This window comes from Streptopelia decaocto, assembly GCF_964273445.1.
Source record: "Streptopelia decaocto genome assembly, chromosome: 9".
In the NCBI taxonomy this organism is placed as follows: domain Eukaryota; kingdom Metazoa; phylum Chordata; class Aves; order Columbiformes; family Columbidae; genus Streptopelia; species Streptopelia decaocto.
This window is the reverse complement of record NC_138664.1, coordinates 396,526-421,956: the sequence shown is the minus strand read 5'-3', so window position 1 is coordinate 421,956 and position 25,431 is coordinate 396,526. Positions and strand designations below refer to the sequence as shown.

Below are 25,431 nucleotides of genomic sequence, written 5' to 3'. Positions count from 1 at the left end.
ATGAAGTCATAAATTACATTTTCTTGTAAAAGCAGCATAGAATCAAGATCAATATTCCTGGCAGACCTACTGCTGAGCAAGTGATGGCTAACAGAGAACTCGGACCAGCAGCACAACTTAGAAACCAGACAAATTGATAGAATTGCTAATATATACATGATCTATTTGCACACGTTTGTTTTAGATCTCCATGAGCATCATGAATTAATAAACAGCTACTACTACTACAGACAAAACGTTGCTTACATAAGAGAATTAATTTAGACTGAAATATTACATGAACATTTTGTACTTTTTCTTTTGCATTATAACTGAAGCCTAAGAGAAATAAAAACCAGAAGGTATATGAACTTCTGTATTAATATAAGTCCTTAACTGTTTTCCTCTTGCTTCTTGGTTAACCTTTCTTTTGGATTAAGATATTTTGATGCTCGAGTATTTTGTGTGAAAGTTTTGCTTCCAAGAATAGCATTTCCCCAGAAACCCTGCACACTCACATGCACACATCCACACCGTCTGACCATCAAAGCTCCATCAAAGTTATTCAATGATGCTGATGGCACCTCAAGCAAACTTTTTTAAATAAAATCAACAGATATTTATCAGACTGTTCCTTTAAAAACGTAAAAAGTGTTTCCACAAAGTCAAATATTGCCCAAGGCACATCTGAACTGCAGTAGCTTATCAGCGCATGTGGAATTCCTCCAGCTCTGCCCACTCAAGCACAGCTGATTCACAGTATTAACCCGTACTGCAACTTCACATCCAATTCCTCAGACCTACTACCCATGTTCCCCGCTTACAGCCTAATAAACGTATTTGTTGCTCCTGCCCCTACAATCACACTGCCAAAAACAACTCCCTCGTGAATGTAACCAAAATTCCCTGGTCTTAGTTAAAACCGTACCAGTTCATCCCACTACTAACTGGCCACATCACTGCTGTCCTCTCTAGTTCTACAAACACTTTTCATCCCAAAACCACACCACGAACCTCCGTTAACGTGGAAAATGATCCACATTTGCACAGCTTAACAACAGGCACACATCCCTGAGCTGCATTTCTCCACACAAAAGCTACAACCCCGAAGCCGACGGTCTGGGAACACGCGGTTAGGCTGAAGGGCCGCGCGAAGCCCCTGCGCTCCAACGCAGAGCCTGCTCAAAGCGTAAGGACAGCCTGAACCATATTAAACTATCACCTACCGTTATAAGAACCACGTTTCTTGATAACGAAAATAAATATTCTGATTTGTAAATTAATTCATAATTCACCCATTCTCACACACGTGAAGGTCCTTAAAACTAGGAACTGAGCTTCCCAGAAACCTAATGGCAAACAGTTCACACAGTAAAACCAGGTGTGATGGAAACCTCTGTCTCATAGCTACAGCCCATAACAAAAGCTACCAAATAGGAATTTATAGATTATTTATAGAGGGAGAAAAGACTTCGTACAACAGAAGATCACTCTACACATAACAGCAAATCTGCCTTTTCTTGATTTACATTCGCACTTATTCCATTTCTCCTAAGCATCATAAATGATCAGTAAAATTTCAACTTTTTCAAGTCCAGTTAAATGTGTGGCAACTGATGCAGGCACAAAAAAGACGCACAAATTCACTTACAGTGCTGAAAATGTTAAGAGATTAGTAGCAGTTAACTGTATTGGATTAAAAATACAAATATTGGGGGGGAAGGGCAGCTAACAAAAACCACCCAACACAGGATAGATGGCCAAAATTATTAAAAGCAATTATTAACAGTTTCATAAAAGCAGCGTGTGTCTCTTCAGTCCCGCAAAATCCCGTCTGTTCTTTGGCTTTATCTCACGTCCTCTCTTGCCGTCTACATAAGAAAATAAAAGTTCTATCAATATTTTTTGTACTATTACTAAAAAGCTAATTGTTTCCTTTCTCAATTTACTTTATGATGTAAACATAGCATTCTCCTGAAAGGTGTTGTATATTATCGCTGGTAATCAGCAAAGATACGATCTTTCCAGAACTAAACAACTCTATTCACCAACTGTCCACAAGAGACACCAAGTCCATCTGAGAGGCATAAATAATAAACATATTGCATTTATATAATACTTGATAAAAGTAATCTAAAGATACAGAAGTGACATAGTGCTGTCTTTGTAAGCCTGCAAATGTCCCGTATTGATGCTCATGATCGTACAACAGAATTAATAACTGGCTCCTTTAGGATGCAGTCTGCTCTCTGTGGGTCCAGCAGCAAAACTAGTTTTATATTTCAAATATTTTAGTTAATATATCTAACCACATAATGGGCAACAAGTAAAATCCTCCAGCAACCAACATTTCTACTGTATGTCCCACTCCCTCACGCTTTAAGACGTTCTGCCAGCCCCCTCCGCATTGCGCGCCTTTCCCTCCGCTTCGCCTTTGCGGCTCCATGCCAGGATCCTGCCAGGATCGCACGGGCCTTCCCTCCAGCCCTGCCGGGATCCTGCCGGGATCCTGCCGGGTACACCCCGTGGGGCGGGGGTCCCGCTGAGCGGCACCCGGCTCTCCCCGGGGCGCGAATAAAACGCCTTTGCAGTCCAAGGGAGCAAAAGTCGGGGGCCAGGAATCAATACAACCCACTTTAACTAGCGAGAGCCACCTAGTAATACCTTGTTTGTATTTCTTGAACGAGTGACACAAGAAACACTTATTTCATTCCACACAATAATTCACCACAATCAGAAGGAGCACAGTAAGGGCAACACCATCTCCCAGCTGCTGATTACATCAACGGTTTGCAGCACAAATTCAATTTTATGATGTTAATCTCAGCCTGCCACTCAGAAATTTTCTCTGAGGGATATGATTTTTCTCTGGATTTCATTTTAAGAATGATTTTCTTCTTCTACAATCAATAAAGATATGTTTTCATCAAAAGACTCTATCTTGGCAGAATTCAATTGGCCATCTCAAAACCTTTTGGTGACACAATATTAATTAAAATAGTTTATGTTGCGCCTAAGCTGGAAAATGGGGCAGTGAAAACATCAACAACTCGGAACACTTGTGCATTACACACTGTCATAGGGTGCAGTAGAATAATCTTCACCTCCACATAAGCTGCTACATTATTTTAAGCTTGCTGGAAACGTGTCACAAGGTGCTCTTCTGCTAAATAGAAAAATTAACACTGCGTGCAAATTATAAATTCCCACTTTCTTTCACTGTCATTAAAGGCTTCAGCAACAACGGTTAAACAGCTCTTAGATCACTGACTATGTCAGACAACAATTTCTGCATGTGAGCTAGCTACCTTGGTTTTAAATCACATACATCACCGATCTGTATACGTACAAAGTTCACTTGAAAAAGAAGTACATTATACAAGTGTGTTTGGAGCCATACAAGATCTCTTTAAAGAAAAAACAACCACATTTGTTTTTACTGCCTGAAAAATGATGTCTGAATGTTCTATGAGCTACAAGAAGAGCAATCTACAGGAAATGTTGCTTAAGCACGACACAGAACTACGTAGATGTGGATTACCTGCCGCTTGTAAAGCCGTAAGCATTCAAACGGTGTGACTCGCGCCACCTTCAGCGGAGGTGCTCATTCAGATCGCGCTCAGGACATTCGCTCATCAGTTCTTACAGGAAAGCATCAGATTCTGCAGAATGTAAATTTGCTATCTACCAAATTGCACCTTACTGACCTAAAGACAGGTTTTAACCTCAGTTTTATATACGTTAAGTTACACCCACCTTTACCGAAAAGAAGTTTTCCACGTAAGAAAGTGCTGTTTCCTTACGCTAGTGAAGAGACAGCCCCTTACCTTTTCTTAATTATAAACTGTCTCTTGAGCAGAGACACATTTATGACCTTCAGAGAGTCAATGATCCCAACATAATCCACGTGAATCAAAGGGTCTGCTGAGGTGGTGTCAAATCCAAGCTTATGGCCTACATAACTTGGAAAGCACAGAGAGTAGTACACTTCAAGTCTGTGTCAAGACTTCCCATAGATACAAGGAAAAGTCACACGTAATCTACAAGAGCTTTGATCGACTTTCATGTTGATGAAATATCACAGATTCCGTAAAGAATTAGCCATAATTAGACTACAGAATTAGTTGTTGTTTACACTGCTTTAGCAGAAAAGATATAAGATCTGGTAAGGTCAGGATACATGAAACCTAAAAACAACAACGACAAAAACACCACCACAAAACAAACAAACAAAACCCTTAAGAAATGTCTCGCACTGGAAGGCAGTGAATACACATCCAAGTTCTGCGTCCCGCATTTTGTCTTCCATAAGTGACCTTGAAATCATTTAAGATTAAAAAATAAAACCCAGAGAGGTGAGTTCCTGGCTCAGCTACACTGTACTGCGGAGCACTGAGATATAAACAGCACTGCAATCAGATGCTGGAAATACAACTACAACATGCCATCAGCCTTTGGTTTTGGATAATGGATCGCTAGTCAGTGGTGTAATCAATTGCATCACAGAAAGGTTTTTGAACTCTGACAAGAACTGCTCATTTTTCCATTGTGCTCTCTGAACACTCTTCGGTTACGGAACAGGCCTCTGTGCAGTGTTCTCACCGTGGGGCGCGGAGCTGTTTAGTGTAAACAACCCCGGACAATTTATTATGTATACACAGTCAAATCTGCTTAAGCAAAAAGACACTGTTGATCATGAAGCAGAAGCAAAGTCCAAAACTGATTCAATGCATTGCAATGCATGGATTGCACATTTTGTTACAATAAACTTCTAATTTTAACACTGCAGGATTTTTAACGAGACAAGCCTTTGGAGCAGAACCAGCTCACCTGAACAGCCATTTTTGCAATGGGTTTTCCCAAAAGATCACAGTTCTGTACCAGCGGCATTACTGACATGCTAAAATCTCATTAAATATTAACAAACTACTACTGTTCCTAGCATTAACTAGAAAAGTAATTGCCATAGGAACATCACAAGGCTTTAAGTGAGCCATTAAGTTTCTAATCAAGCAAGTCTCAGAAAAAAAAGTTGCTAACCAAACTGTTTTCCAGAGAAAACAGAACTGCTGTACAACAAACAGAGAAAGTCTTCTACTCTAAGGTGTTGCACCTACTCAATAAGGCATCACTAAAATAACACAAAAGCATTTTCCCATTTAAATGAGCTGATATTGTGAACTCTGCAGTGCCCTCCCTCACATCGCTGCTTTTCCCTACGCAGACCAGTGACCGAGCATACTCTGCAGCACCACGGGATGTACATTTGATTCACCACATTATCTCGGAATCAGAAGTTTCAGACATCTAACATCAAAGTTGAAATACAATGAAGTCACACAGTTGATGCTAAACGTACAGGGGACCAAACAAAACGCCCAGAAGCTCGGATGAAATTCGCTCAAGACCAAACGGCACAGCAGCCACAGGCCCAGCGCCGCACAGGAGCCGGGCAGACCCGGGCCCCGCTCTCCTCGGCCAGCCCAGCGCCGCACAGGAGCCGGGCAGAGCCGGGCCCCGCTCTCCTCGGCCAGCCCAGCGCCGCACAGGAGCCGGGCAGACCCGGGCCCCGCTCTCCTCGGCCAGCCCAGCGCCGCACAGGAGCCGGGCAGAGCCGGGGCCCGCTCTCCTCGGCCAGCCCAGCGCCGCACAGGAGCCGGGCAGAGCCGGGCCCCGCTCTCCTCGGCCACGGCAAAGCCTCACCCGCCCTGGGCCGCTTCCCGCGGCAGCAGAACCGCCGCCGCTGCCCGGCCGCAGCCACCCCCCCGGCTGCCCCCGCGGGCACCAGCGCGGCCGCGCCCCGCCACCCCGAGCCCGGCCCGCTGCCGGGAGGGGAGGCCGGCAGCCGGCTGCAAGCGGGCAGGGAGAAGGGGGAGAGGAGCCGGGCCCGGAGCGGGCTGAGCAGGCGAGTCTGTGCACAGCCCCTTACCTGCAGCGGAACGGCGGCGGCAGCGCCGGGGGCACTGGGGGCTCGGCGGGCGGCGCGGGGGGCACTGGGGGCTCGGCGGGCGGCGCGGGGGGCACTGGGGGCTCGGCGGGCGGCGCGGGGGCGGCGCGGCGGGACGGGCTTCACTGCGGCGGGAGCAGCTGCAGCCGGCGCGCGGCCGCTCCTTGGGCGCCAACAGCCAAAGCGGCACGTGCCGGCGCCGGCTCGCGCTCCCCGGCGCCGCCCGCCGTCCCGGCAGCGCCCCCGGTCCCGGCAGCGCCCGGGACAACGATCAGCGCGGCAGCTGAGGGCAAAACAGCGAGGGGAACAGGAGCCAGATACCCAGTATGTGGGGCTGAACTCGGGCGGCAGCCGTGCTCATCACCTGTGCGCCCCACACGCTGCTCCCCGCTGACCCGGGCGGGGCCGCACCCCACTCGGGCACGACCAACAGCTGAGGGCCGGGCCGGGCCGGGCCGGGCCGGGCCGGGCCGGGCCGGCCCTCAGGGACTGCCGCCTGCCCGCTGACTGGGCACAGGAAACTTTCAAGTGCCCGCCCTACTTTAACGGGGTAAAAATAACATTCTCAGGGGCGGCAGCCGGGTGCAGCGGCCGCAGGTGGTGCCGCTCTCCGCAGGTGGTGCCGCTCTCCGCAGGTGGTGCTGCTCTCCGCAGGAGGGGGCCGGGGCCGGGGGCGGGGCCGGGGGCGGGGGCGGGGCCGGGCGCGGGGCCGGCGCTCGCAGCCGCCACAGGTGCTCCGAGGGCGGAGGCCGATGCCGCGCGGGTCTGGGGCCAGCAGCCGCTGTGGCGCCAGGGCTCGGGCGGTAAACCCGCGAGCTGGGCACCCTGGTGTGAGGGGTCTGTGTTGTGGAGCGTGTGAGGGGAGGTGTGTATTGCCGGCCAACTGAAGAGCACTGAAATACGGTATCTTAGGTGAAAACTTTTCTGGATTTGCTTCTGGGGATTTTGGTAGCAGTCATGTTGAAAGTAAAATGAGCTGATGCAAGTCAACTTACTTAAAAAATCACAATATTCTCAGAAAAGACACTGTTAGGCTGCTGTCAAATCCCATATAGACCATAGCAGTAGTATGGCAAGTAATTTGATTCTTTTTATGATGTTCAGTGATTTGTTAAATGTAAAAACTTTAATATTTTTTAAACAAGTACAAATACAAACACACATTAGGTGGAAAATATTGTGGCAAAGACAACCCCATACAGGAAGATAAGATTACGAAGATTAAGTATTTGTATGTACTTCCCTGTTCTGCGGCACAGAACCTGCATTATGGGAAAAACAGAATGAACATGGACTTATCAACATACCTGCTATGGGATCAGCTGCATTTGCATATGAAGGCAAACAATAAGAATTACTTAGGCTCAAAGTACTTTTTATTAATAACTTGTGATGTTTGTAGAATATTCATGAATTGAAATCCATAATGAATTGTAGTATGCGCATATCACAAGTTGAAATGTCACACCTGGCAACTGGTAAGGAAAGGGAGAATGTGCACCAAAAAGGTAAGTAAAACTGGTCACGCTCTTCAGCTCAACAGACGCCGCTTCTTTATTTCGGAGAAAATGGGATTTGTCCTGAGCTGTGGCTCTCCGTGGGGAGGTGCGGGCAGCGCACGGTCACGGCTGCTTCCCGCAGCAGCTCAGGCTATGGCCACCAGGTGTCTCTGAATGTAACGTAAAAGTAGTTAAGACAGCCACGAAGGCTGCGTGAGAACAGGGATTCCAGACACGGGAAAACTTCTCTTTCTTGGGTTACAAAGCTGCACTTCACAGGCCCTGGTGTGGTGGGGATTTCAGCTCCCCTGATGTTTGTGGGAAGGACGACTCGGCCCGCAGCCACAGTCTGGGAGGTTCCTCCAGCGCCTTGACGAGAACGTTGTGATGCAAAGGGCGGAGGAGCCGACGGGGAGAGGAGCTGCTGGGCCTCGTCCTGGCTGACGAGGAGGGCTGGCTGAGGCGGTGAAGGCTGAGGCGGTGAAGGCTGAGGCGGTGAAGGCTGAGGGCTGCCTTGGCGGGACCTCGTCCTGGCTGACGAGGAGGGCTGGCTGAGGCGGTGAAGGCTGAGGGCTGCCTTGGCGGGACCTCGTCCTGGCTGACAAGGACGGGCTGGCTGAGGCGGTGAAGGCTGAGGGCTGCCTTGGCGGGACCTCGTCCTGGCTGACAAGGAGGGCTGGCTGAGGCGGTGAAGGCTGAGGGCTGCCTTGGCGGGACCTCGTCCTGGCTGACAAGGAGGGCTGGCTGAGGCGGTGAAGGTTGAGGGCTGCCTTGGCTGCAGCGCCCATGAGATGGTGGAGTTCGGGATCTCCTGTGGCAGGAACAGGATAGCAAGCAGAACTGCAAGGACCAAACTGTTCCAGTTTGTAGTAATTGTCTCCAGTACTGCTCATAGTTTCTCAGGGTGCAAAATCAGCTGACAGGTTTTCTGCTTATCCTGTTGCTTTGCTCTCTCTCTTTATAGCATACTTTGTTACAGAGTTCTTTATTTCTATCTTCTATCACTTATGGAGTCTACTGAAAATTATAGTATACACCTGGGGATGCACAGTCTGGATTTCTGAAAGGTAGAAATGAATTGGATGGAAAAACTGTGTGGGTTTTTGTTTTATGTGTTTTTTTGGTTGGTGTTTGTTTGGGTTTTTTGCGTCCCTGGTTGTGAATTCCTTCTCATTGGTTTCAGTTTTCTGTGTTATCACAATGATGATAATATAGTTGTTTATCTTTGAATTTGATCTGCCTGTTTTTTTCTGTAATAGAAATCTTCTCTCACTAGCTCTCATTTTAAGCAAAAGATTAAATCAAGGGGAAGGCAAAAAAAACCAGTATATCTCGCAGTGTTCTGAGGTGACTGGCACATTTCTACATCTGCTAATGGAAAGAAATGGTGATGAACATTGATCAGCTGAAGATTTCACTGACTATATTAATTTGCAAAGGAGCAAATTTCCCTTCTTCTCAAGGCAAGAATTTCAGGAGAAAGATAGTTTAAAGTGTTTGTGCTCCAAGGTCAAAAGTTCTTTAAAAGGACATGAGTCAGACTAAAAGTAGCCAAGGAAAGATGGTTTCATTATGTCCACAGGTAGAAATGTTGGAGATGCAAGGAAACTGCTCCTACACTCTATATTTGTAATATCAGTTGAAATTTGGCTGCTTTTTCCCACCAGGTTTATTTTTAAATATTATTTTCTATAACTAATATCTTAAACCAACAACAGGCTGTGTTTTCTTTTTCATGTGAGAGTTGAGATTTTTGTCTTCCACCTGTTTTTGCAATCAGTATTCAAATGTGCTCTGTTCCTTGTTTTCCGTATTATATTAAAATCCGTATTCATGACCATAGCTGTTGCATTACAATATCCTGTAGAGGAGGAACTTCCTGAGAAGAACAATATGTAGTTTTAATGCCAAGTACGTAAATCATCAGACTGAAAGGTCTTTCGCTGTTCCATCTCAAGAGTGTGTCCGGAGGGAGGAAGAATGTGTTGGTCTGTCACTGCCCCATCAGCTGGCCGGTTTTCCTCTGCGCAGCGCGGGAGGAGCGCGCAACGCAGCACAAGTGAAACACGCTTGCGGTGAGGAAACAGGAGGAAAAGCCTAACTTCGTCTGCAAGCCAAGCTGCTTTTTTCCCATTTGAAAAAAGCTTCATTTAAATTTATGTTCCTTAAAATATTTTTCTATTGAAATGGAACTTCTTTCTGTAAAAGGTAGGTTTTTCTTAGCATATAAGCTCCTTTGCTAATGTGACAAATATTTAGTAGGTGGCTATAAAAAGCAACTTCACAAACTGCAAATGTGCAGTACTCGTTGAAGCTGATGAGAATATTTCTTGCAGCATTTCCGTCAAGGGAGGTCAAGCAGGGGCAGCGTGTAAGTTCTGCACTCTGCAGTGCAGCTGGACTGCAGCGTCCGGGCCCTGCCTGCGGCTCAGCAACAGCTTGGCCTCTCCCCATTTGCCTGACAGTGAAAGCTTTGTCAGTATGAGACATGGAGCTATTCACGCTGTCAGACGTTCTGCAAATATGGAGCAATTCCTTGGAGTACTTGGGGATGTTTAGGAATAGATGAAGGCAAGAATAAGGAAAGGAATGTAGGTGAACTTAGGCAAGCGGGAAGGGAAATGGAACGCAATGGTAAACTTTTGGGAGCCTTTGCACTGCAAAGTTGCAGACTTGATGTTTTGTTTTATTGACAATTACTAGCTCCTAAATATAGTAGTGAAATACCATATATATATATAACTATATAGTTAGAGCAGGACTGCAGTGTGATGTTTCATTCAAATTGAACCGAACTGTCTTACATGCATTGATATGGCAGGAAAACTTAGAGAATATTTAATTATATTATTTCCAAGTTTAAATTCAATGGATTTTAGTAGCCAGACACTTGATACAAAATGATGACCAAGCTAGATTTTCATAATTATAATTACTATCTGAATCACAAGCCTATTAGCTTCATGGCATTTTTCATTAATGGAAGTGATACCATAATGTGGAACTTACGGCTGTTGAATGAAGCCAGATTTAAAATGTTCACTTTTGAACTGATAATGTGTTTACTGCAGTATGTCTTTTCTAATAGGTAGAGTAAATACGATTCAAAGTGAATACAAATACAAAGGATTCTTTGTAAGATGACAGACACTACTTTAGATTATATGAAGTCTGTAGGCCTGCTGTGACTATTATGGAGAAGCATTTTGAACTAGCATTATGAGGTGATGGATAGAATGCTATTCTCTCTGGTCACACAGTCTCCCTTCGTGTTACGTCTGTGTAATTACTAAGTTTCTGTAAACTGTGGGGACTTATGACATGGTTTATGTCCCAAGGAGTTCTGAGTAATCGTATTATCGCACTGCGCCTGATCTTGCATTTTTAAAGAGTACTAGTTTTCATTTTTGATTCAGGGTTTCATACCACAGAAATGCCTTAGATTTTTTTTTCTTTCCATAAAATGTATAGGCAAGTGTTGATAAGGTATTCTCTGGATATAATATATTTCTCTTTTTTTATATAGTGAAAAAAGGAAGGTTGGATAAAGCAGCTGGTAAGTCTGATTTCTACCTTTTAATTTCTGCTCTACACGCGAAAGGATCATTTAAACCTGGGAGTACTGCCTTTCATCGTGGTTCAGTTAAAACAAAACCAACCAAAAAAAACCCCATATATTTTAAAGATCAAATTAACAAACAGCATTGTGGCATCACACAATCTGTAGTTTTCAGTTATCGTTATTGTCTCACAAACTAGTGGTATTTAAAGGGTATTTCTGCTAAAAGGAATTTTCATATCATTTTATGACCTAAGTGGGTAATCAGTGAAGAGAGGCTATTTTTTTATATGAAGAGAGAGCAGGATTTTAGCTTAACCAGAGCAGCCAGGAGACTGTGTCTGCATTTTCCCAGTGAGGAGCTACAGGTGGCAGATCCTGATGGACAGATAGGATATAGGCCCTAGGCAATAAACATGAACCCAATCAAACCGTCCAGGACCCTGTAACTCTGCTTGCAGGACCAAGGTTTAGCCAGAGTGGAAAATGAAGAAATAAGTGGGGTTTAATGCTCTGGTTCTTTCTTTTTCAGATACAGTCAAAACCTATGTTGTTTTAAAAGTCCAAAATGTAAAAAGCGCAACAATAGACAGAAGGGGGAGTGACCCTTGCTGGGAGCAGGACTTCATGTTGTGAGTAACTGCGAATTCTTATCAATTGGTTTTGTTGTATCTTCACAGTATCTGGATAGTTTAGAGCAATCAGTAACATCTGAGACTGTGTACAGACTGTAAAAGCAAAGAAAAACCATTCAGCTCAGAGAAAAGGTGCCAGGCTACTTCTAGGGAACAGAACACAAGTTGATTTTGCAAGCCACGTAGCAGATCAGGGCCAGCAGTCAATAAAGGGAAGAAGATCTTTGTTTCCAGTAGCTTTAATTTCATGTAATGTTTTAGGAACACAGGAACCAGAAAGAGAAATCAATCCACATGCAACTTGATTCTTGTTGTACTCAATTTCTTTACTGTACGCTTCATATTTTATATATTCATTTATCTACTTAACTGCCAATATAAGCAGCTTCTTTGTTATTGACCTACTGTTTCTCGCTTCTGTCTACAGCTCTTTGACCTCTTCACCCAACTCTCCATCTCGTTACTCAGTCTTTCTCCTCTTTTCTCTGGAGCCGTACGCTCCACCTCACTGGTCAGGGGGCTGAACGCTTGCGTAACGGCTGATTCTGGGGAAACTTGCTTTCAACCGTCAGTTTCAAAGCACTTAAAACCCATCAATATTTAACGTCATTAGATGCTGAGATAATACCTTCATCTCTACTATTTGTGTTCCCTCCTTTCTCCCTGCACAAATCTTTCTGTCAGCACACGCTCTTTATTCTTGAGGTCTAGAGGGTTTTGTACAGAATTAAACATGTAATTTGCTTTAGTTATTTTTATGAAAGATGTCCTAATTACAGTGTAACTACAGTTTTGTTTTGGTGTTGGGGGGGTGGAGGTCTGTTGTTTTGGGTTTTTTTTTCCTCTAATCCAAGTGTTTCAGTATTTTGTCAAAGAATGAGTTGTTTTGAGTAACTTTTTGGTACTTTCTGGTTATCAAAAACTATAAATCTATTTGGGCAGGGTCTGTGTGTGTGGAAACCAACATTTTGATTGAAATAAGCCCCCAAATTTAATTTTATTCTACATTAATAACAGCATTTCTAAAATATTCTCCATTTTTCTTCTTCACAAGTATTTCACATATATTAATTTAATAGTTTCTTAATCTCACTTAAGGAATTCACCTACACCGCAATTTTTTCCTAAAGTTTGAATTGAACTCGGAACATTTTTTTTGTCACTGTGGCGGGACGCAACCCCCCCTCTGCCCCTCCCGCCCTCACCTGGCGGGGCGGACACACCCCCCTCTCGGCTGTTGGTTTGGCCCCAGCCCCGCCCAGCGCCGCTGAAGGGAGCCCGAGGCGCGGGACCAGCGGGGGGTGTTCGGAGGCTGCGGGGGCACCCACAGCCGGGGGGGTGCGGAGAAGCTTCTGGAATGCTCACGTCAGATCTGATCAGCCAATTAAAAACGGGACTCTCCTCGAGACTCCGCCCCTTGTCGCGGGTCTCTCGGAGCACGAGCCAGATGCTGCCGCCGAGACCCCGGGACGGAGGCTCCGCCCGCCCTGCGGCCGCGCGGTGAGGAAACTCGGCCCTCGCGGCACTGCCGGTGCATCTGCTGTCCGTGCGCATTGCACGCGTGTTGATACTGTCCGTGCGCATTGCACGCGTGTTGATACTGTCCGTGCGCATTGCACGCGTGTTGATACTGTCCGTGCGCATTGCACGCGTGTTGATACTGTCCGTGCGCATTGCACGCGTGTTGATACTGTCCGTGCGCATTGCACGCGTGTTGATACTGTCCGTGCGCATTGGCACGCGTGTTGATACTGTCCGTGCGCATTGCACGCGTGTTGATACTGTCCGTGCGCATTGCACGCGTGTTGATACTGTCCGTGCGCATTGCACGCATGTTGATACTGTCCGTGCGCATTGCACGCGTGTTGATGCTGTCCGTGCGCATTTGCACGTGTATTTTCTGTACTCAATGCGAGTACGTGTATCCCTTTAAAATAGCCCCCCCCCCCCCGTGTCCAGGCACGTGTGCGCTCCTCCCGGGCTCGGGGCGGCTCCTCCCGGGCCCGGGGCGGCTCCTGCCGGGCTCGGGGCGGCTCCTGCCGGGCTCGGGGCGGCTCCGCCGTTGTTTTGCCGAAGCCGCGGTCACGCACACCGTGGAACTCCTGTTGTATTAGTTGCTGCCCTTAGTAATTTACTCAACTGATATCCGAACCTGTACCCAAGTCACTTTGGAGTGCTAAACCCTGTTTCTCACCGGTTTACCCTCTTGTCCTTTAAACTAACCTCGGGGTGCCTCTGTGACAGTTGTAGCAGACAACTAGTTTGTGTAACTGAAGACTCTGAGGGACTGAAGGGCCTGTTATATTAAGTATATATATATGTACTGTACATGCTATTTTATGGCTAGATGTAATGACATATCAAAATCGTTGCCAAAAATTCTGACTTCTGAGCATATAAAACTAATTCCTCCCCTGCTTCCCGGTCATCAGGCTTCTCTAGCAGACTGCTCAGAGCCAGGCCCGAATTACCCAAGCAGCAGGATCGGTCTTTGAAAACGCTAAGGAAAATTAATATCAACAGCTGGCCTTTATAAATAACATACTGCAGCTTTGACTTTTCAAAAGGTTGTCATGTTTCAATGTAAAGGAATCATTGCTGTATGATACTACCATGTTGACATGACTTTTTGGAACTTTTGGAACTTTTTGGAACAGCGAAACTGCATTTTGGAAGTTTAAACAATACATAATTTTTAAAACACAAGCTGTTAATATCTGCATGTAACAGAACATGTTACTTTACCCTCCAAGTGTACTGCAAGAGACAGAGATGGAGAGAGAGCCCTTAAGCAAATTAACTACAGTATGACTTTGCAAAGTCTATATAAATGTATTTGTGAATGCCTACTTGTAACGCCTTCTAAAAGCAGGCAGCAGATGGAGCTACAGCAACCCCATTTCATATTTGCTAGAAATGTGGTTCGGTATTGTTTTGTAACATCTAAATTGCAGACTAAGAAAACAATCTTAATAAATGGCTAGTTCTCACTGATTTCATGGGACACTCATTTACCTACTGATGCAGACATAATAGTTCCATAAAACATTGGTCATTCTGTGTGAGGTATGTAAAATTTGCATGTGGTCAGTAGGTCAGAGAGGTTCTCCTGCCCCTCTGCTCTGCCCTGGGGAGACCACACCTGGAATCTTGTGTCCAGCTGTGGCCCCTCAGTTCCAGCAGGACAGGGAACTGCTGCAGAGAGTCCAGCGCAGCCACCAAGATGCTGGAGGGAGTGGAGCATCTCCCGTGTGAGGAAAGGCTGAGGGAGCTGGGGCTCTGGAGCTGGACAAGAGGAGACTGAGCGGGGACTCATTCATGTTTACAGATATATAAAGGGGGAGTGTCAGGAGGATGGAGCCAGGCTCTTCTGGTGACAACCAGTGGTGGGACAAGGGGCAATGGGTGCAAACTGGAACACAGGAGGTTCCACTTAAATTTGAGAAGAACCTTCTTCCCGTTGAGGGTGTCAGAGCCTGGCCCAGGCTGCCCAGGGGGTTGTGGAGTCTCCTTCTCTGCAGACATTCCAACCCCCTGGACACCTTCCTGTGTAACCTCATCTGGGTGTTCCTGCTCCATGGGGGGATTGCACTGGATGAGCTTTCCAGGGCCCTTCAACCCCTGACATTCTGGGGTTGTGTGAAGTAGATAAATTAAATTTCAGCAGTTGCCCTGTCTGTTACCTTTAGTGCAGGAAGAAATTAGAAATATTTTAATGTGACTGTGTGTACACCTGTCCTTTAAATTTTCCGGAGAAGTGTAAAATATTATTTAATACATTTGCTTTTCTGTTGTGTATATGCTTTTCTTTTAACGATATTGTAGGTAAATGAGTGTCCCATGAAATCAGTGAGAACTAGCCATTTATTAAGATTGTTTTCTTAGTCTGCAATTTAGATGTTACAAAACAATACTGAACCACATTTCTAGCAAATATGAAATGGGGTTGCTGTAGCTCCATCTGCTGCCTGCTTTTAGAAGGCGTTACAAGTAGGCATTCACAAATACATTTATATAGACTTTGCAAAGTCATACTGTAGTTAATTTGCTTAAGGGCTCTCTCTCCATCTCTGTCTCTTGCAGTACACTTGGAGGGTAAAGTAACATGTTCTGTTACATGCAGATATTAACAGCTTGTGTTTTAAAAATTATGTATTGTTTAAACTTCCAAAATGCAGTTTCACTGTTCAGTTATCAGTGCAATAGTTTTAAAGTAGAGGTCCAAAAATACCAGGAGATAAGAACTCACAATCTGTCTTCTGTGACATATTTGTGAAGGGAGAAGCTGAACAAAGATTCACTGTACCTGTTCGGCCGCATGAGTCCAGCAGCAAAGCAGACACCGAGCCAGCCAAGGCAGTGTTTTCTGAGAGTGACGGGACAGGTCCGGTACCCACCTCAGGGCTGGTGCCCTTTGCCCTTCTCCGCTTTCACTTGTCCGTGTCACCTTGAGTATGCAGTAGTTCCTGTAGTACACCACATGCATCAGGTGAATTCAGTCAAATGTGGATATATACAATCAGTCACAGCAGAAACCCCAGTGCCTACTTTGTTATATTTTTGTATTCAAAGAACTGGTCTGTAACTGCTTATAGTAATATACAGAGGAAGGCAGACATTCCATGAGGAAATAACTTCTCTCTTCATTTTAGTTCAGTGTTTCCGGTGAGTCATATGACCTCACAAAATTTGGTTTTAAAATTCTGGCAAAATAAGATTGTGGTATGGTATAAACGCTAGTTATAAAATGTGTCCTATAAGTAAAAGTTGCATAAAGCCTGGATCAGCAACTCTCAGAGTTGAGAGTTGTTTTCCCATTGTATTTTTATTGTATAGTGCAACTTTTCAATTCTAATGAAGGGAATAAGCTCCAAACGTCTTTTATACCCGGAGTCGTTTACAATGAGAACAAGAAACTGTTTCTGTTTCCTGTAGGAAGTGGTCTAGCACTTCTTCCTTCTTCGACAACTGGGGCTTCTGTGCCACATTCCAGCAGAGTTGTCCTTGGCAGTTCGTTAGGGCAATCCTGAACAATAAGAATTGGGACCTCTGTGCATCATGCCTGCTACCTTGCATTTTGAGTATTACTGAAAGCAAAACACCTCTGTGTCTGCTTTAAGTCACTAACTCAAGTTACTATGGTGGATTACTGAGCAGTTGAGATGGCATTTTCAGTTTAATGGTTTGTGTGTTTATTGTCTTTAGTGAAATCGGTGCTGATGCAAAGGGCTTCATTATAGAGCTGTGGAAGAAAGGCTTGCTCTGGGATAGCATTTTAGGAGTTCTGTGGATTCCCCTTGCAACTGTGCAACATGCAACGGATGTAAGTTGACTTTCTGTGGAAATATAAAACACTGACTGAAGTCTCATATGTCCTATTATAGCTCATAAATGAGTTTCTTATTTTTAGCCTTGCCAAATACTGATGACATTTATGGTGGATTTGTATTTATTGTAGAGCAAATATTTTATTCTTTTGAATTCCATGCCTGTGAGAAAATTTGAAGTCCTAACTACTACTTACACAAACAAAAGTTGGAAGAATCTAGAATGGATCCTAAGCCTATGAATATAATAAAGAAATGCCGATTGACTTAAGGGAACTTTCATTCAGGAAGAAGTGAGTAATGCTATAAATCCTACCCAGGTAACTCTCCGAATGTTTTTCCTAGGAAGGTCCAGGTACCTGGTGGACATTGCATTCTGAAGTAATAAAAAAGGGGAGTGACATTCAAGGCACAAAAACACCAACTTCGCATGAGATCTTACTAGATGTCTACTTGGCATTACCATTTGGTGAGTTATGGGTTCCTGAAATACGATAGCAAATAGTAATTGTTGTCTAGAATCTGAAATGCTTGTTTGCCTCTGGAGAATTTGTATAACATACTGATAAGCCCCTGAGAGCCACTTACCCTGAGGAGCTGGATGAACCATTCCACGGGTTCATGTTCATCTACATGTGGATTGTAGAGCTAAAGAAAGAGGTATTAAGACTCATCCTGCCAGCGCCTGTGCTGTAGCTCTGCATCACGTCAGCTTTGACCAGTCATTGGCACCACGTAGGTTCTAGTCACGTCTAGGACTAAACAGCATTTTCATTTTAGTAGCAAAGGTTCTCTGCCCTGGCGAATAGTGCATATGAAGATGGAAACTGCATATATGTGAATGAAAATAGTGTGTATGAAGGCAGAAATGGAAACTGAACATTAAATAATGTGTGACCTCACATTATTCCCAGATTTAATACAAGGAGATTGACTTTATCAAGATTATCAGACCATCTGTATTGACACGGTCCAATATGCCAAATGAGGTCACAGAGATAAATTAGCTTAATATTTAACTCTTTAAACAGTCTAATGAACTATGGCTAAAGAGAGTTATCCTAAAATCTATACAATAACAAAATTAAAAAACATGCAGAAATGCTAATGAGAAACAGTATCTTTTGAAAGGCAGAAACAGAAGTCACACCAAAAGTCTGCTCTCCAGCTGTTGAATGTTCCTTTTCAAATGCGTTGTCTGGAGCTGAAGTTGGCAATGCAGTTAATGCTGAGTAGAGCAGAGCAGCTATTTCTGATGTTTCTGTGTGTAGCCTGCATAGCTGCACTCTTGTTAACACGTGGTGGGATGTATACCTTTTCACACAGTAGCTGGGCTGTTGTGGACTCTTATGAGCCACAACAGGGCCTAAATCTATTTTTTGTTGCCCTTCAGACATTACTCTTTACTCAGTGCTTCTTAGCCTTTGAAAGATAACCTAGGGCCTAGTCACAGTCTGGGTTTTGTTTTAGTCTTGTTCTGTTTCATTGCTTCACTGTGTGTTTGGGCATTTCTTTTTATTTGCTGTTGGTTGGTTGGTTTGGTTTGTCGTGTTTTGTTTTGTTTTGTTTTTTCCCAGCAGCCACAAGGAGTTTTCAGTTATCCGAGTAAAAGTTCCTATGGCCAAACGTTTTTCTTGCTATTCACATGTGCCTCCATGGCATTTTCACAGGATAATTCTGTTTCTCTAAGCATGATGGAAAGTGCACATGTGTCAAATAGACTGAATCCTCAAGTATAAAAAGAGAATAGCAGTACAAAGAAGGAGTGCTTTATAAAGAATGTGACAGAACAGGACAACAGTTTGTGCAGTAACAGTGGAATATCCATTATAAAAGGAAATTGGTACAAATGGTATTTCTTCTATGTGCTGTTAATTCTCCTTGAAACTTCCTTTCAATCAGCAGCGTGTTTTGTGTGTCCTTACATAGTTTCCATATCGTAGAAACCTGGTGCAAATCTGTTGCAGAAACTCTAATTGTGTTGTTACTAGCTGTAAATCCAGGTTGTTTCTGATTTCAGGCTGCTGCTCGGAGGGAGTGTCGGTCCATAGGTTGATGCCTGTATTCTGTTTCCAAATATTTACATTTGAATGAGTTTTAAAGGCAGTTCCTGGGAGCTCTGTGGAAATCCTGTAGAGGTCACTAGTACACCGTGGATTTCTGTGCAGAGGGAAGGCTCCAAAGCCATTAAGTCCAGGGTGTTGAGAAGCCACATGTTTAACTTTACCCTCCACCTGCAGTTGGACTAAGACATCCCATTTGATAGCTTATTCTGTTGAATGGCTCTGGGCTCAGCTGTGAGCAGCTGAAACTCTGTCCTTGGCCACTGGAACAGGTACAGCCTCGTCGTTATGACAAACGACATTGGAACGGTAGAGGACTGCAGTCATTTTATCACTTTCCCTGGAAGGTGTCCATTTGAGAATGCCAGATACCTGGTGGGAATAGAGGAGCCTTCCACAATGCTTTAACAACATGGCTTCATTTGTACTTGAAGCACTCCCTGTAGTAACAGGCAAGTGTTTTAGCATCTTTAGTTCATTCATGAGTGCTTTTGTCTAGAGGTATCATCTCATGTTAGTTGCAGTGGCAGCAAAGTTATCGTGTCACCATTGCCAGCCAGACTGAACCCCAGTAAAAAAAAAAGGCTGTGAAGTAAAATGAGGATCTTGTATATTTAAAATTCTGCAAGCAAATTCACAGTAATAAAACACGGACTCTAGATAAATACTACATCGGAATTGTGAACATGTTAAATATTTCTAAAATATAAGTTTTTTTAAAAGATAATCAGGTTTTGTTATGAAATACAGTAATTTTGTTTCAAATTTGTTAGGTCACTCTTGTAAGAGAAGACAGAAGAAAAATTAAAGGACATTACTATCTATCGTGCTCCTTAACAGTCAATTATACCTCACATAGTGTGAGCTGAACAAAATAAAGATAATTTTACCTAAGTGGAATGTATTTGGCAATGGCTGTAATTCTGAACATCATTTGTGTGACGTGGGAGCTACAATCTCGTTTTGCCAAGTGGCCTACTGAAAGTCAGCACAACTCTAACCTCAGAAGTGGTTTTGGGAACTGCCATGCAGGCGTTCACCTTTTAGGCTCTTTATCACATTCTGCCGTATATGTTAATTAGCAAATGAGGATATAAGGTAACAAGAATGAAGTAACAATGATCAATCCCTCTTTCTGCGATAGGCACCATACTATTAGTCGCTGATAGAGCAAGGGACTAGGAAATGAGAACATGAATTGTTCTGATACGATTTTGATCAGCCTGAAACAGGGCCATGAAAACTCATAGTGTAGTGATTTGGAAAACTCATGCATCACAGTATGAAATTCTAAGTACAGAGCACCTTAGTGTCATAGTTCACATATGCTTACAACCTAACAGTTGGAGTTAATTGACACAGCGGGAAAACCACAAGATCATGTTTATTTCAAAAGTATTATCTTGTATCTTCTCTTTGTTTCACAACAGTGTTGGTTTGATTTGGATCAAAAGATAGGACATAAATTTTAGGTTTTTGGCAGGTAACCATGTGCAGCTAAACAGTGTGAGAGGAAGTCAAAACCTGGTTCCTAATGCAGAAGCGAAACATTAAAAATGGAAGAAAAGAAAATTCTTCTAATCAGTAGGGAAGAAAATTTCCCCACACTTCAGAGCAGATGAGGAGCCCTCTCCTCTCACGGAAGCGAATCGGACAGGTCATAGAGCACATGTGCTGCAGGAAATCGGCTTGTGCCTCCAGTTGCAGCTGAGACTTGCCGGGTTTCTCCAAAGACATAAGCGCTTCAGAAGAGTTCTAGACCAACAGCACATGGAATTGCAGTACAATTTGATTCCTTACTTAAAACACAAACCGACAACAACAAAAAACCCTAAACCAAACGGGAAAGAGCCTGTCTTGGAATGCTGTGCGTGGACACAGGAGAAATGCATGGCTAGTTAAGAGCTGAAGTTGGACTGGAAAACTAAGAGATCCATTTTCTTCCCAATCCAGCAATAGCTCAGTTTTCAGCTGTAAAATGAACTGTTTCCAAGTTTGTCTAACAAAAAGGTAACTGGCTTAGGCCTGTTTTCAAAGCAGCAATCAGAAGATAATCTTGGAACTGTTTCTACTATTCTTGTAAAAAGTAATTTAATTGTAATAATGTTTTGTAATTGGCTTGATTAATTCCCTATTACTATGAACGGAATGAATTGATTTAATGTGCAGTCCCTCTTTCAGAGGTTCCTGCTGTAAAACGGACTGGAAGATTTCTAGCAGTTTCTCTCTCTGCAGATACCCACAAAGATGCAGATGGCAGAGGCTGGCACGGGGGGACAAGACGTTCACACCGAGGTACACGTGACGGTCTGTCGGCCGCGGGAGGTGGTCTCAGCATACAAGAAAGCCAACTAAGGTATTTTAATTTCTCATACCAGATGAATCATAACTTTTTGGTCTGTTCTTGGTTTTAAGTACTGCATGACATGGATACGTATGCAATTCTTTTAAGCAAGAATGTGACTGGAAGTTTTATAAACATATAAAACCATAAGGCATATGTTTCCATTATGCTGAGACAGAGCATCATAAATCTTCCTATTCTGTTGAAAGAAAAAAACCCCTGTATCCTGTGAAACCAGTTTGTAAATATGTGTACCTTCCCAAGGAATCTCTGGTGGTCAGAAAAGAGGATTTCAGACTACAGAAAATGTAGATATTGAAGGCAACCAGAAATATCTTGGGTAAATTCCTACAAAACAAGAATGTAATCATCTAATGATTCGAAGAGGTGAATCACGTTCTAGAATCTTGTGCAGTAGATCATTATGTGTATACAGATGGCTTCAGAAGTGCAAACGTTGGTCGATCCGCCTTCATTTAAGGTGATGTTTTAAACGGTAATATTTTCAAGACAATACACGTATTTATTGGCTTCCCTGTGTTCTTTAATGGCAGATACATGGTAAAGCAAGTTTCTTTCCAATAAAATAAATCTCTCACCAGAACTGCAAGTTATTCTTCCAACCCACTTGTCCGTAGACTTAGCAGAGCACTTTCAAATATTCTTTTTCAGCATAGCTGTTCTGAATATGTTTTTTTCCTTCTTCCCGCACCCCGTTTCTGCAGGAGAAATAAAGATCAAGCTGATGGAGGTAATTTTGCAAAAGCAAGATGGGCCAGGGCTATTCAGAAGGTAAGAGCTGCTCTTAAAACTACTGCTGTGTTACTGTAATTTGAAGAATTTTCCCAGATGGAGGCAGAATTTAGTTGAAGGATTGTGGTTCGTGTGAAAGGCTGCGCAGCCACCGCAGGACCTGAGGGCGCGGCTGCTGAGCTCTGCCGGCAGAGACCGTTCCTCCTGCTGGGTCTTACATCTGCCCGGTCCTCTCACCTCAGGATTGGCTTTATTCTGAAACAGAAGGAGGATGAGATTCTGAAACTTCTAGATGCATGAGAAATTACTGTAATTTGGCCATTTTATCTGTGTTGCATATTAATCCAGAAACCATATCTTCAGACGTCTATTTTTTAATAATGTTCGATTTTGAGAAACCTCGGTACTTCAATAATATTTAATAAGAATGGTTTAAAGAACATTGTTTTAATATTTTTTCTTTAGAAAAATCTCATAAGTTGTCCTGATGATACCACTGCCTACACAGGCCTTTTTTATTAGATGTGATAACTAAGGGACGTTATGATGATCACTTGCTCTATTTATGTGGTCAATGATGGTACCAAGTGTTTTCTTTCTTACTGCTGCTCCTGAACTGTACAAACCATTGTCTCACAGGAACGGTTGAGAATTCAGACCTCATCAGGTTTTGCCGAGGTTGCTCAGTAGCTGAGTGGTCATGTCAGTTGTGTGCCACTCTGGCTAAGGGAGAGGAGCTGATAACCCCGCTCTTGGTGCCGTTTTTCGCCCGAGCGGTTCAGCGGCGGCTGCTGGCGCTGCTCGGGGCCGGCGGGCGCCGCTCGGGGCCGGCGGGCACTGCTCAGTGCCGGCGGGCGCCGCTCGGGGCCGCTCGGGGCCGGCGGGCGCCGCTCGGGGCCGGCGGGCGCCGCTCGGGGCCGGCGGGCACTGCTCAGTGCCGGCGGGCGCTGCTCGGCGCTGGCAGGCGCGGCCGCGCGTCCCCGGGGAGCGGCGGTGCTGCCCGCCCTCGCAGCCTCAGCCGCTCGGGGGGGCCGTGTGTGGCCAGGAGGCCGCACGCCTGGTAGGACGTTGGTACTGCTGTTGTTAGGTTAAACGCTGCCTTAAGTACATGTTTTCCCCTCCCCGAAGCTCCCGGGCAGCTGTGTGCCTCAGCCGAGGTGGCTGGCGCCCAGCGGTGCAGCAGAGCGCACCTCGGGGCTTTTGGGAGGCCATGGCTGTTGTGCGTAACTGTTGATGTTTCTGAGGGGGAAGTAAGTGTCAGAAGCAACAATGTATCGTTTTCTGTTGTCATTGGCTTTTATAGGCCTGGCGTTGGGGCTTTTTGCTTTTCTGTAATTCCTTTTAAATACCTCAATTATTTTAAAGTAACCAAGCCCTGTTTCAGCAATGTTTGTCGAGCAGCTGTCTCCACTATATAGTCTTTGAGTGGAAATTATTTCACACAGCTCTTTCAGATTGGTGTTTTAAAAAAGCTTGGGATAAGTTGTTTAAGAATTTGGATCTTAACTACCCAAGGTCTAGTAAATATTTTGTGCGTTAACAAGTGCTGCAGCTGTCCACTCACCCAGCGTGTTGTACAGGAGGGCACCTGCGCTGGAGGCCTTTAGGAACAGAGGAGTGACAGTGGTGGAACTCAGGATCTCCTGTGGCAGGAGCAGGACAGCAAGCAGGATTGCAACCCTGGACTTCTGCAGGGCAAAATTTGGCCTTTCCAGGCAATTGCTGGGGGAAATCCCATGGGCAAGGCTGCTTGAAGGTAAAGGGGCCCAGGATAGTTGGTTGGTGTTCAGGGACTGTTTCTACCGGGCACAAGATCAGAGCATCCCGACACATGGGAAGCCAGGGAAGGAGCCAGGAGAGCTGCGTGGTTAAACAGGAGCTGCTGGGTGTGCTCAAGTGGAAGAGGAGAGTGTGGGGGTTGGGGCGGGGGGGAGATTCCTCGGTTGGATGGTCTTTAAAATAGATAACTACAAAATACTTAAAATACTTACCTTAAGCAATAACCCTCTGCTTCTTTATGGGTATTTCCTCACAGGCGAAACAAACATAAATTCTTAGTGCACTAAAAATATGTATAGATGGCTTAAGTTCCAGTAAGAATATTTTGAATAGTATGCTTTAAATGCTAACCTATGGAAATAAGAAATTGAATTAGGCCGTTTTGATGAAATACGAGATGGCATTCAGCATTGCACCAGAGGCATTGTAACTAATGAATATTTACTCAAATATTGACCAGATAGGAAAAGTGCCAAATGTTTGTTTTGGAGAACGTATCGTTCTATATAAGAAGTTGTCTCAGCGTCTGTTTGAAATAGCAATAGTTAGGCCTTCTCACAATCATACAGGATATAGCAGTGCTGAAATAAAAGCGTTAGGGAAATCCTCGCCATGTTCGGGAGGGCAGAGGAGTTCAGCATTTGAGGGAGAACTGCGTATCAGAGTGAATAGCTTTTAGAAGGATGATGCGGGACTAGATAGGGTCCTTCAGTTGCTTCTCTGCTTATCGATTAAAAACAACAATCCAGGCCAGAATTATTTTACAGTAACCCAATCCTAATATCTGTTTTCCAGCTCCCTGTTCGCTGCACTGCTAGGAACAGCGAGCAGTCGGGGTTTTGTTTGTTTGCTTCAGTTCTCTAACATTTGAAATGAGTGCTGTGAAGTACTGGCAATAATTTTGAAATGGTGCTTTTAGAGGATTTTTTTTCTTTTAACTTTGTGTCAGCCTTGAGTGCAGTGAAATGGGTTTTCTCCTTTCCTCCTGCCGCCCCGGTTGTGACTGTCACTTTGATGGTGTCTTTAGCTACTCATCCTGTGTGTAGTAGAGACTGCTGGAATCACTTGAATAGATAATTGCCACCTGCTGCGATGGGTGTGCATTTATGAAGTGCAGAGCCTGGGAACCGATTCCTAAGGCTGACATTGCACCACTCGTGAGTTACCTCCTGTGTCATTCCACAGCCGTGTTTAGTGATAGCAGTGAGTGCTGGAAGCCAAGGGTGGAAATGGGAGGGAAGGTGGCTGGTCCCATAGCCTGGAGATCAGTAGTGATGGTGACACAGATTTACCTGGGCGTATCTTCCCTACGTGCCTTATTTCTTAGTTTGAGAAACTGGCGTAGTACATCTGTATTTCACGGTTTATGCCATTAAATAAAAACATATTGATGTGTGTTCCAATATTGAAAAAATAAATAAAAAATATAGAATTAGATATTCACTGTGGATTGTCCTTACGCTGTTCTTTGTGATTGATGGTTAACCATATGATGGATGCAGTGGTGATGCTCAGTATGGAAATGCTCACTAACAGACAAGTTACC

The 25,431-nt window shown here is 44.4% G+C and overlaps 2 protein-coding genes across 5 annotated transcripts in view; one reads left to right on the top strand and one right to left on the bottom strand.

The window, feature by feature from the left end:
- Positions 1 to 6,370, bottom strand: part of WDR72 (WD repeat domain 72) — a 93,578-nt gene extending 87,208 nt beyond the window's left edge. Inside the window, exon 1 of the mRNA XM_082060727.1 lies at positions 6,248 to 6,370. The gene's annotated coding sequence lies outside the window, so the exon portion shown is untranslated. The remainder of the gene's footprint in view (positions 1 to 6,247) is intronic.
- A 387-nt stretch (positions 6,371 to 6,757) lies between these two features.
- UNC13C (unc-13 homolog C) overlaps positions 6,758 to 25,431 on the top strand; it is a 113,002-nt gene continuing 94,328 nt past the window's right edge. Inside the window, exons 1-8 of one of the 4 annotated variants that reach the window (XM_082061246.1) lie at positions 6,758 to 6,791; positions 9,384 to 9,633; positions 10,952 to 10,981; positions 11,517 to 11,616; positions 16,825 to 16,942; positions 17,292 to 17,415; positions 21,245 to 21,365; positions 22,079 to 22,145. In XM_082061246.1, the coding sequence (XP_081917372.1) occupies positions 9,612 to 9,633; positions 10,952 to 10,981; positions 11,517 to 11,616; positions 16,825 to 16,942; positions 17,292 to 17,415; positions 21,245 to 21,365; positions 22,079 to 22,145 (582 nt within the window). In that variant the 5' untranslated portion in view covers positions 6,758 to 6,791; positions 9,384 to 9,611. Of the gene's footprint in view, positions 6,792 to 9,383; positions 9,634 to 10,951; positions 10,982 to 11,516; positions 11,617 to 16,824; positions 16,943 to 17,291; positions 17,416 to 21,244; positions 21,366 to 22,078; positions 22,146 to 25,431 lie in introns of those variants that run through there. The other 3 variants (XM_082061244.1, XM_082061245.1, XM_082061247.1) reach the window with 3 other exon arrangements.